Source organism: Chenopodium album, chromosome 25, assembly GCF_948465745.1.
Source record: "Chenopodium album chromosome 25, dcCheAlbu1.1, whole genome shotgun sequence".
Classification (NCBI taxonomy): domain Eukaryota; kingdom Viridiplantae; phylum Streptophyta; class Magnoliopsida; order Caryophyllales; family Amaranthaceae; genus Chenopodium; species Chenopodium album.
Window position 1 is genome coordinate 6,982,104 of NC_137858.1, and position 11,377 is coordinate 6,993,480.

An 11,377-nucleotide genomic window follows, 5' to 3' on the forward strand; every position below is an offset into this window, starting at 1 on the left:
TGATTGCTTCTTTTTATCAATTATTTTCTTTTGTTCTCTTAATTACTTGTCACTGATTAATTTCAGATTTGAAGAAACGCAACATTACAGAATAAGAGTACTATTTGTTAGGAATTCAAGAATGTAAGCATCATCTTCTCTAATTAGCCTTGCTTTATCCAATATAAGGTGCGAGTTCACATGGTCTAGTTGGGCCATGTTTGGACCAACTTTTTTTTTTTTTGAAATTTTGACCTATCATCTTTTTAAGATGTTCACGATATAAACTGGTGTATTATGTTTTGTATATAATTATATTTATTAACTAGGTTAACCCCGTGCGATGCACGATTTTATAATAAGAATTGAATTATAGGCTTTTAACACATATTGAAAGAAAATAACTACTTCCTCCGTAATCCTAATTAATTTTTGATTAAATATGAATATACAATTCCCAAAAGTGAATAATTTTCCTATTTAATTAGGAAATTTCAATTAAATTATATTATTAACTGTTGTTAACAACTCTTAAATAACTAGATAAAATGATGTGTGTAGAAAAATCAAAATTTAAAATTCAAATGGAATTTAATTTTCAAAGCAATGTTAAATATATAGGGTAGCTTATAAAGGAAAAATAAGACATCATCCTTGCTTTTTGGAGGGAAAAAATTAAATGAGATAGTGACACGTAAGCAATGATGACATTAGCGGTCGTTATTTTAGTATATATATATATAAATATATAGATAGATATGGCAATATACTCTGTATTTCGAAATCTTAAACCAAATTAGGAGTGGAACACTACTAGAAATGAGCCATTTTCCGATGGCAAAAATCCATCGGTAAAAGTGTAAAAAACCATCGGTATTTCATTTACCGATGGCTGCCATCGGTAAAAAACCATCGGATAATAATACGTCGGAAAAATCGAAAATACCGATGGAAAAGCCATCGGTAAACTTAATACCGATGGTTTTACCGATGGCTACAAACCATCGCTACCTTTTTAAATACCGATAGCAATAGCCATCGGCTTTTTTATTCCGATGGTCAAAAGCCATCGGCATTTTTCGATTACCGATGGCTTTGACCATCGGTAAATTTTTTACAAAAAAATAAAAAAAAAATTAAACCCCCTACCCACCCACCCACCCCCTGCCCCTGCCCCCTGCCCCATACCCCACTTACACCTCCTACTGCCATCTACCCACAACCACCCACCACGCCACCACCGCAACCCCAATCCATCTACCACCACCCTCTTCAACCACTTAACACCACTAACCACCACCCGAAACAGTACAAAATAAATCCACAAAAATCAACCCGAAATCAACAATAAAAAATCAAATGAAATGACCCTGAAAATCAACCAAAAATACGAAAAACAACAAAGATAACATTGAAAATCAACCAAAAAACAAAATTCAACCCCAAAAAGACGAAAAACATGAAATCAACCCATTTAAAAAACCAAAATCAACACAACATTGCCGAAATAAACTTTAAAGCAAAGATAACCACGAAAAATGAACAACCAACAATGAAATCAACTCAAAAAAAACAGAATCAACTTAAAAACTCACGAAATCAAACAAAACCGAACATACCTTCAACTTTTGTCACATACTTAAGGTTTAAAAGGTCAAATTCGACCACAAAAACTCCAGATCTGGAGTTTTTATGGTCGAATTTGACCATAAAAACCAACTACCACTACAACACCGCCGCAACACCGCGAAAAAGGAGATGGTGTGAGGAGATAGAGACGGCAACAAAGAGAAGAGGGAAGAGTGAGAGCAGACCCAAGAGATCGAGGAGGAGAAGAAGAGAGTAGAAAGAAAGAGGAGATTGGGAAGAGCGAGAAGAAGAGAAGACATGAGAGGAGAGGAGAGAGAAAGAGAAGGAGAGAGGCGAAAATGATCTAGAATTGGAGAGAGAAAGAGGAAAAAAGAAAGTAAAGGGGTGGGCTAGGGTTTGTGAGGGTTTTTTTTTTTTTTAAAAAAAGTAATCACCGATGGCTAAAAGGCATCGGTAAATTAACGATGGCTTTACACCATCGGTATATTTATTTTACCGATGGCTAAAAGCCATCGGTAAAATAAGTAAATATTCTCTTCAAAAATAAAGAATTTACCGATGGAAGAAAGCCATCGGTATAAATATGCCGATGGCTAGACCATCGGTATAAATACCGATGGCTTGATAAAACCATCGGTAATTTTTTTTTTACCGATGGTTTTTTATGGCCATCGGTATTTTCCATCGGTAAACGCACTTATTCTTGTAGTGGAATATCATAAAATGACAAATTTATTAAACATTTCCATAGCAACACATTCATTTTAAACTACAATTACAAAAACAAAAATGAAGCAAGTCTTAAGCCGTACGTACGGATGAAGTTTAAGTTAACCTTTTAGTTACAATCCAATAGGAAAGAACTAAAAATGCTAGCTATGTAACCTTCTAAGCAAGTAACGTAGAGCTAATTTCTAATTAGCGAAATAACTAAACTAATCATTTCGGAATTAGGGTTTTTATTAAAGTGATCTTCCAAAATCTTAGTATACCTTTGAAAAAGATCATCCATAATATTTTTCCCAAAGTAATGCTCCAACATAGACTCAACCACAGCTCTATGTATCTTGGCTACTCTTTCTCCCTTCGCCAACGCCGCCTTGCATAAACTATGTTCATCAGATAGGTTGTTGCTAATTTTTACGTCTCCATCCCATTCCACTTCAACAGCTTCGAAACGATGCCCGAAAAATGATGACTCTTCTTCAACTAATTGTTTAACTTCTTCTAGGCATGGTGCATAATATGGCACATTGAAAAAATCCAGTTTATTCTCTTCAATCAACCCCTACATTTCATCGATCATACGTGCATGTTGTTAATAGAGTATTTATTTACAAAATTGTGTAGAACAATACATAATTACAAAGTAACAAAAAACGGTAGTTATCTTGATGAGATCGATTTGAAACTTAGCTTAAGGGTTTGTTCTATTAAACTAAAGGCATGTTCTCATATGTTGAAATTCAGTTAAGTTCAGTTCAGCTCAATTCAATTCAGTTCAGCTCAGTTCTTATAATATCATTTTTAACTTAAATATAGGACGTAAGTAGTTAGCAAAACCTGTAAAAACTAACCTCAGAAACCATGGTGTTAAAGCTCTTGGCGATCAACTCCCAAGGATAGAAATTAGGTTCAGAAGTAAGATCGTTGGACCTCCTACCCATAAATGTTAACACCATACGCCCCCCTGAAATCACTTCTTCTGCACGACATGTCAAAAATGAAAGGAAATCCTTTCGAAATTGTAATTTATATGCATTTATCACTTCGTTTGGGCTAGTCATTGACATGTATATCTTCCCTTTGTTTAGCATCTTCGCGTTATCTTTGTCATCCAAACCCTCTGGAACCTGCAAATTAAATTAAACCTTATTTCTCGATTTTTCATAAGATACACGACTATGCTATGAGCTGCATATAACTCTTTAATACGAGTCTACGAGTACATTTTTCTATGTTAAATTAAATATTAACATTGTCGATCAGTCTGTCACACATGCAAATATGTACGAAGTTTTTTATTTTTATTATTTTCAATTCATTATGAATGATAATTAAAATTTGTATAGGTTCTCAATTAGATTTTCATCAACAAAAAAAAAAAAAAAAAAAAAAGAGGTTCTCAATTAGATGGAGCATAATCCTAAATGGGGGAATATATACATAACATGATTTTTTTTTTTTTTTTTAGTTTATTCTAGGGATCATGATTTAAAATATCAATTAAACTTAGTGTCATTGGTCTTACATATACCCCCAACTTGTATTAAAGTACTCGTATTCAGTTAATTGTCTTTAAAAAAAAAAAAAAAAAAAAAATTACCTTTGAAAGAGAAATGGTGCTTATTAGTTAACAAATTAAAGAAAATATTAGGTGTTAATTGTTATAGATACAAAGTACGTACCAAGTTTATATATTCTAATTGAAGAGGCTGGTAAAATTCGTACTCTGTACATGAATTTCTAAATTAAAGTAACGACTTTGAATGGATACTATTTTTGATAGAGGATACCTTTTATGATAAGGTTTTGTTTGAATGGCTATTGATGAATAAGTACATCAATATTCAATAATTGTCAATGGTGTGCCTTTGTGGGTGGTCCAAAAAAGAATTTGTCTTGAATGATTTACTCAGCCTGTGGTACAAAATGTATGATATAATATAAAACATATTTTTGGGTCTCAACCATTAGCTTAAGCTTTTGGTTGAGTCATAATAAAGTATAAAACATATTCTTGAACCTTAACCATCAGCTTAAACTTTTGGTTGAATTGGCCCTTTAACATGATATTAAGAGCATTAATTACTACATTCCGTAAACAGGGACAATTCCAAATTGGATGGACAGCGAATTGTTGGAGCGTAGAAAGAAGCAAAGATATCTTATGAAGTTATGGTTCATAATCCAGCTTTTCTAACTTAGTAAGATTTGTAAGGATAATAATGTTGTTGTTGTGGTTATGCCACGGTTTAATCCTCGTTTTTTTTTTAATGATCGGTGTTTTTGGTTTTGTTCTATGGAACAAAAATATATACGTCATATATATGATGTATATATTATGAACATTTGGGTACCACTATGACTTATGAGTCCATTATGATGTTGACAAATCAATTAGTCACGATTATTCGATTACATCAAAAAATCTTTATGTTAATCAGTACTAGATTATTAAATTAGGTTTATTAAGCTATGTATAGTGTTTTTATATTATATGCTTTAACATATAGTCATTGCGATATAAAATTATTAACTCTTTGTTTTCTTATTATATATCTAAAATTATCTCTAATTCTTGTTATCTAAACTAAAACTTTTATTAAAATTATCTCTAATTCTTATTAATCTCTTTTATTTATGATAGCGTGTCAATTATTTTGAAACGGACAAAAGATGAGGGAAAGTGTATCAATTATTATCTCGAAACGAAATATTTCATAAATGATAGTGTATGTCAAGTATTGATCGGACATGGCATGGAGCAAGTGTAATATTATAAGCCTTGTAATAACCTAGGGTAAAATACTAAGCATAGAAATTTTACCAAATATTTGTGCATTAAAAAAAACAGCTAATAGTAAAGAACTAATCTAACCTGAGAAAGCCAATGCAAGCTAGAAGAAGAATGAACAAAGTGCAAGGTCTTATTTGGAAGCAACCTCTCATAAAAACTTCCAGGAAGACCAGCTATAAAACATGAGCATGGCTCGAATTCACCGCCTTTTTCCTCTTTCAATTTGTTTTGAAAATTAGAGAGTGATCCAAACACCCCATTGAAGTCATTCCCTGGTAAATCATTCAAATACACCATAAACTTGGGTGATGAATGTCCCTCCATCTTCCGGCATCTTGCATTAACCATTTTGATTATCTCCGACACCGCCCCTAGGGCCGTTGGGCCTGATGAACAACCGAGGTCGGCGATGACCATGGTCTCAGGTAATTCATTGCTTAAGTAGCCTTGTATGGCTTCTTCAACAAATGATTTTGTTAGGGATAATATCTTGTCCTGAAAGTAAAAATAAAAAATTAATAAATTGATGAAGGCTTTTCTAAGCTACCCAATAATAAACTCTTATTTTAAAAACTTTTCAAGGGTAATATTTTCATTCTTAATCATTAGGTCAAGATACGATTTTCTTGGCTCTATTTTGTTATTTATACTTCTATATTATTAAATTTTTTATAATTAAATTAATATTTATTTCGCCTATATCTATCATCAAAGCAGCTTTAACTCAAAAAAAAAAAAAAAAAAAAAGCAATTTTAAATCATTAATAAAATATATATAAAAAAATATACATAGTGAGCAAATATATACTGAGTACATTGAAATAAAACCAATTATAATTAAGAAAAGAATGACTTTTATTTTAAATACCGCAAAGTTAGTACTCGTATATGAATGGTAAAAAAGTTAAAAGGGGTGCATGCATGTATATTTATGTATGTGTGTGTTGTAGATTACCTGAACAGTACAATTCTTTGCATAACTGGCTTCCCCTTGGCCTTTGTTCATGTGGAAAATTTGAAGCATGTCCATTGTCGTCAATTCCATGAAAATAATTTTGTGTTAAAACTAGAAGAAGAAAATAAATGAAGATAATTAATGTTAGTTGTTCTCCCTAATAAAATTATGTGGAGTAGAATGATCCTTCAAAAAAAAAAGAAAAAAATAAAACAAAAAAGCTAGTGTAGAACGAAGCAAAATGCTCAAATACTTCTTCCTTATTGAATCGATTGAGGTTGAGGAGGGGAGCGACATTTTATAGGCAATGTCTACACCTTGTCAACTATAGTCCATACAATGTGTCAATATGCCTCCAAAAGAGTGAATAAAAAGGGTTACTCTAATTAAAGCCCCTAAAAAATCCTCTAATTAAAGCAAAATTTAATTTACACTATTTAAGCATATACTACCTCCATTTCGCATTATCTGCAACAAAGGAATATTTTATATCTCACAAATAATACCCCTTTGTTGCAGATAATGCGAAACGTACTTTCCCTCAAAAAAAAAAAAATGCATATATGTACTTATTTGCGCTCATATAAGAAAAAATAAGTTCAAATCATACTTTTTTATATTATTTGTGATTATTATTGCTTATCGTTAGATGTCTTTTATTTTGCAATAAAATATTATGAAAATTACATTTATATTTGAAAGATACACACATATAAATCTAATTAGTAAGAAGACCTCATTTGATAGAGTTATTTTTTTTCTTATTGATTATCGTACATGTAAAGTCAAAATTTACTCAAATCAGACAATTAGCTTATATTAAATAAATAAATAAATAAAAGATATGATCAAGAAAAATCATTTCAAATTCAAAATAGATAAACAAAAGGATACTTAAAAATAAAATAAAATAAAATACATGTGGTCAATAAAAGAACACGAGTGTGATAATGAAATACTTGTATGTTAGTATAATTAAAACAAGTTTAACTAGAAATATAACAGAGACTGCATTGCACTCATTATATGCAAATCATGCTCTCGTGTGTAAATATAAACTAATTTTTCTATATAGTGTTTATTCCCTGATGGGGAGGGTAGATCCGTAGATGGCACAATCGTATTCATCCTTTTTTGGGTGCACTAGTCCCACATTTAAGGACTGCGCCATTATAATTTAGAGGGTACGATATAAGCATGATGTATAACCAAATTAAAACTTCTTTTTTGGTTATTTTTTTTAATTATTATTAATGTCATTTCTATCTCACCCATGGATAAACCCCGAGCTAATCATGACCAATTGCTGCCCAAAAATAAAATATTAAATAAAACAAACAATAATTTTTTTTTTTTTTTTTTTGATGTTTAGTGAGCCAGAAGGGCGAGGGTGAGAATTGATCCTAAGATCTCTTTAAATCGGGAGGAAAGCTCTAACCACTTGAGCTATCCCTCACTCTCGCATACAATAATATTATTCATTATTGTACTTCATATGGAAAGCTCTAACCACTTGAGCTATCCCTCACTCTCGCATACAATAATATTATTCATTATTGTACTTCATATAACATGCATGATGATAGCTTTAAAAAAATAACAAAATAAAAACGAACCTCAACGTTTTGGCTTGGGGATGAAATTGATGTTTTAGAATTATTAATTTCGTGAACTGCTAAACATCGCTCCCATTTTACACAATAACGCTCCCTTTTTAACATGGAAGGACAATATTGCCCTTTGTGTAAGGTGTAGTGTATTATGGTATAATATCATTCCCGACCCCTCCACTTAATACCACGTGGTATAAAAAAATCACGACACTACCACATCCGACCCCGGCCCACCACATCCGACCCCACCACATTCAATCTACCACCAAAAATCCGAGTATTTTTTTTTTGAAAAAAAATTTATTAAGCATTAGCGACGAGTATAGGACGATGGATGACGACAATGTTAGGACACCGGAAGCTTCGTCGGAGAATTCTGTAAGTCGTCTTATTTTTTTTAAAAAAAATTGAAATAAAACATCCGTCTAAAAAATTAGGATCCTCCTAGGTGGATCCACTTAAAAAATTAGGATCCACCTGTGGATCCTAAATTTTTGAGCGGGTGTCATGTTGTTGTTGTAAAAAAATAAAATAAAATAAAATAAAATAAATTATTGTAATCTTTGTATATTATTAATCTTTGTATATTAGTAATCTTTGTGGATTATTAGAATCTTTGTATATTAGTAATCTTGGTATATTCTTTCCAAAAAAAAAAAAAGTAATCTTGGTATATTATTATTGTAATCTTTATATATTATTATTGTAATCTTTGTATATTAGTGTGAGAGTTTATGACTTATGAGTGCCGTGTAGTGAGTCGTGAGTATTTATTTGATAGGGGTAAAAATGGAAAATCCTAAAAAAAATGCGAGCGATGCCTAGTAAAAGGGGAGCGACATTTACTCTTTAAATAATTACCACAACGGATAAATTATAAACTCGCCAAGCTATCCAAGAAACAAAAAAACAATATCCCCAGTCCTAGATCAATTTGCTCTTATAAATTGATTAACTATTTTGTTTTTTCATGAAATCTAACTATTACATGTATTATTTTAAAGAGAATTATGTACAAGTATTTATTTGTAAAACTAGATAGTGACCCGGGCAATGCCCCAGGCTTGTTTCTCTTCTTCATATTTAATTAAATGACAAATAATTACATTGCATGTATCATATCCCTTTTTTTCATTTTCAAATTGGATGCACAAATGAATCATCAAACCAATATTCAACCCCCGAGCATAAGTAGTGAATAATGAAGAATTTTACATGCACTAAATTTTGAGTGAATTATAAAGAAAATCAACCAATGGAATCTCATATTAAAATATAGCAAATCCTACATATTACACAATTATCAAACCAAAATGCTACTTATAGCTTAAAACATATATAGGCCATAATTAATTTGGGGTGATTTATTAAAAGTCTAAAAATATGAGTTTAAGTATGCAAAATGTATCCATGGCAAAATGACAGAAAAGAAAGGACAAATGGCAAAATGTCACTCCTTGTCTTGGAGTTTTAATACTCCCTCTGTTTTTAAATACTTGCTCCATTTCTCTTGGACACGCATGCCGATGCTAATCTTTGATCATTAATATCTTTAATTATCAATACGTATAAATTCTAACAATTGAAAATTAATAATCTATTCATTGAGATGATTCCAACAAGTACCCACAAGACTATTTTTTCTTATGTATAAATCACAAATATTAATCAAAGTAGGAGAAATAAATAGTGCAAAATATAGAAATGAAATAAGTATTTAAAAATGGAGGGAGTAATAATATAGATTTACTTTCATACGCGCGCCGCCTATTAATTCCACACCTCTAAAAATATGTACTCGTACTGAAAATATTATAAGCAAAAGAGACAGCATAGTACGAAGTACAATCTAATAATGGAGGCATTTTTCAATTTGATTTTGTAGTTTTACCTTTCAAACGTTTTATGATGGTGACGTGACATGCATGCAAACATATGAAATAAGGTCCAATGTTATTAAAAACGTTGTAAACAACAATTGTTGTAAACTTGTCATGTTGAAGTATACTTACTTGTGTAACGTTGTAAAAGGCATCGTTTACTTTAATACCTTGAACATCGACACATTAAAAACACGGGCCGACAATATTAGAATAGTTTACATAATTGGAATTTATTCTAGGAAACCAGATAATTATCACATGGAAAATTAAGTTTGTTCGTTGAGACTGATTACATAAGTATAAATTCTCGGATTAGATAAGACTATATATGGTAAGTGTTGTCAATTAATTGAGCAAATAGACACGATGTAGTACAGTTTTAATATATATATATATATATATATATATATATATATATATATATATATATATATATATATTTTGAAAACCTAGTACAGTTTTAATTAACACATCCTCACAATATGACAAATTGACAATAGCATTAGAGAATTAGGGAATAAGTTTATTTCTTTGGAATCGGAATTACGGCCGAATTAATACTTGAACAAGTGTAAGATGTATTTATATTTTGAAAAGGTGAGAAATTAAACATTAGATTGCACCAAAAGATAAAAAAAAAAAAAAAAATAAATAAATAAATAAATAAACCTTAGAAATCTCTCCTTCATTTTTTGAAAAGGGGAATTCCTATGTAATACAGAATAGAAGAGAGGTAACTGAACTAGAGTTATTACATATACTACCTCTGGTTCAATTTACTCTCAACAAAGGGGTATTATTTGTGAGACATAAAATATTCATTTGTTTCGAGTAAATTAAACCGAAGGTAGTACATACTTCGTATATTAATATCCATACTACTAGATACTAAATGACCCACATGAGTTATCCAATTCACTGGGTGATCTACATCTTAATAGATGTTTTGGATACTCCAATTACGAAATTAAAAAAGGAAAGAGCGAGTGTCATATGTACCTGTTTTTGTTTTTGTTTTTTTTTTAGTTCTAACATCTTCAATTCATCAAATACAAAATAGTTAGGAACAAACCCAAGGGGAGTTGATTTTAATGATAATATGACATGGTTATTCAAAATTTCAATCTATAGTAGCTTTAGGGAAAGAGTACCCTATGAATTAAAATGATAATATGACGTGTTTATTGTTACTATACTTATGACTTAAATGATAATATGACATGTTTATTGTTGCTATACCTATGAGATATACTTTATCAAACCAAGTGCGATCTTATATTGATTTACTGAACTGAGCTGAACTGAACTAATTGGAGCTGCACTGAATTGAACTAAAATGAAATGAAATATTTATGAGAGAAGGAAATTAGGAACTGAACTGATTGGAGTTGAAATGAAATATTTATGAGAGAAGGAAATTAGGAACTGAACTGATTGGAGTTGAATTGAACTGAATTGAAATTAAGCTGAAGAGAACAAGCCCTACGGTCATCCGACGCCAAAAAGCCTAGGGTTTGGACAAATTTGTTAGACCTAAATTTCGGGCATAGGACGGTCTAAAAATTTCATATTTAGTTAAAATTTTGACTAAATTTAAAATAGCGGATTTGGACACGACTTTTTTTACCCTAAAAACTTAGTAAAAACAGAACCTTTTTTTTTGGACAAAGCTTGGGCCGCAACTTGTGTCGGACTCAGGCCGAGTCCGGCCATTTTGGACTTCTCCTGATGTCGGCCAGCCCACAAAATTGTTGCACTATTGCCAACTGTCCCTTAGAGCCCTCCACGGGGCTAAAGGGGTGGGTAAGGTTAGGCACAATGGCAGTTCAACCAAATA

General features: G+C 31.2%; 1 protein-coding gene across 1 annotated transcript; it reads right to left on the bottom strand.

The window, feature by feature from the left end:
* Positions 1 to 2,294: 2,294 nt before the first annotated feature.
* LOC145615104 (putative jasmonic acid carboxyl methyltransferase 2) lies at positions 2,295 to 6,552 on the bottom strand. Its single transcript, XM_081670180.1, has 4 exons — positions 6,045 to 6,552; positions 5,171 to 5,584; positions 3,147 to 3,422; positions 2,295 to 2,857 (listed from the first exon to the last, which is right to left on the bottom strand). Exons 1-4 carry the CDS (start codon positions 6,132 to 6,134, stop codon positions 2,477 to 2,479), a joined length of 1,161 nt encoding a protein of 386 aa, XP_081526306.1. The 5' UTR covers positions 6,135 to 6,552; the 3' UTR covers positions 2,295 to 2,476.
* Between the last annotated feature and the right edge of the window lie 4,825 nt (positions 6,553 to 11,377).

Coding starts and splice junctions, on each gene's coding strand:
- LOC145615104 (XM_081670180.1), bottom strand. CDS start 6,134: ATGGAATTGACGACAATGGACATGCTTCAAATTTTCCACATGAACAAA. Junction 5,585..6,044: donor CAAAGAATTGTACTGTTCAG/GTAATCTACAAC, acceptor TTTTACTTTCAG/GACAAGATATTATCCCTAAC. Junction 3,423..5,170: donor GCTTGCATTGGCTTTCTCAG/GTTAGATTAGTT, acceptor TTTAATTTGCAG/GTTCCAGAGGGTTTGGATGA.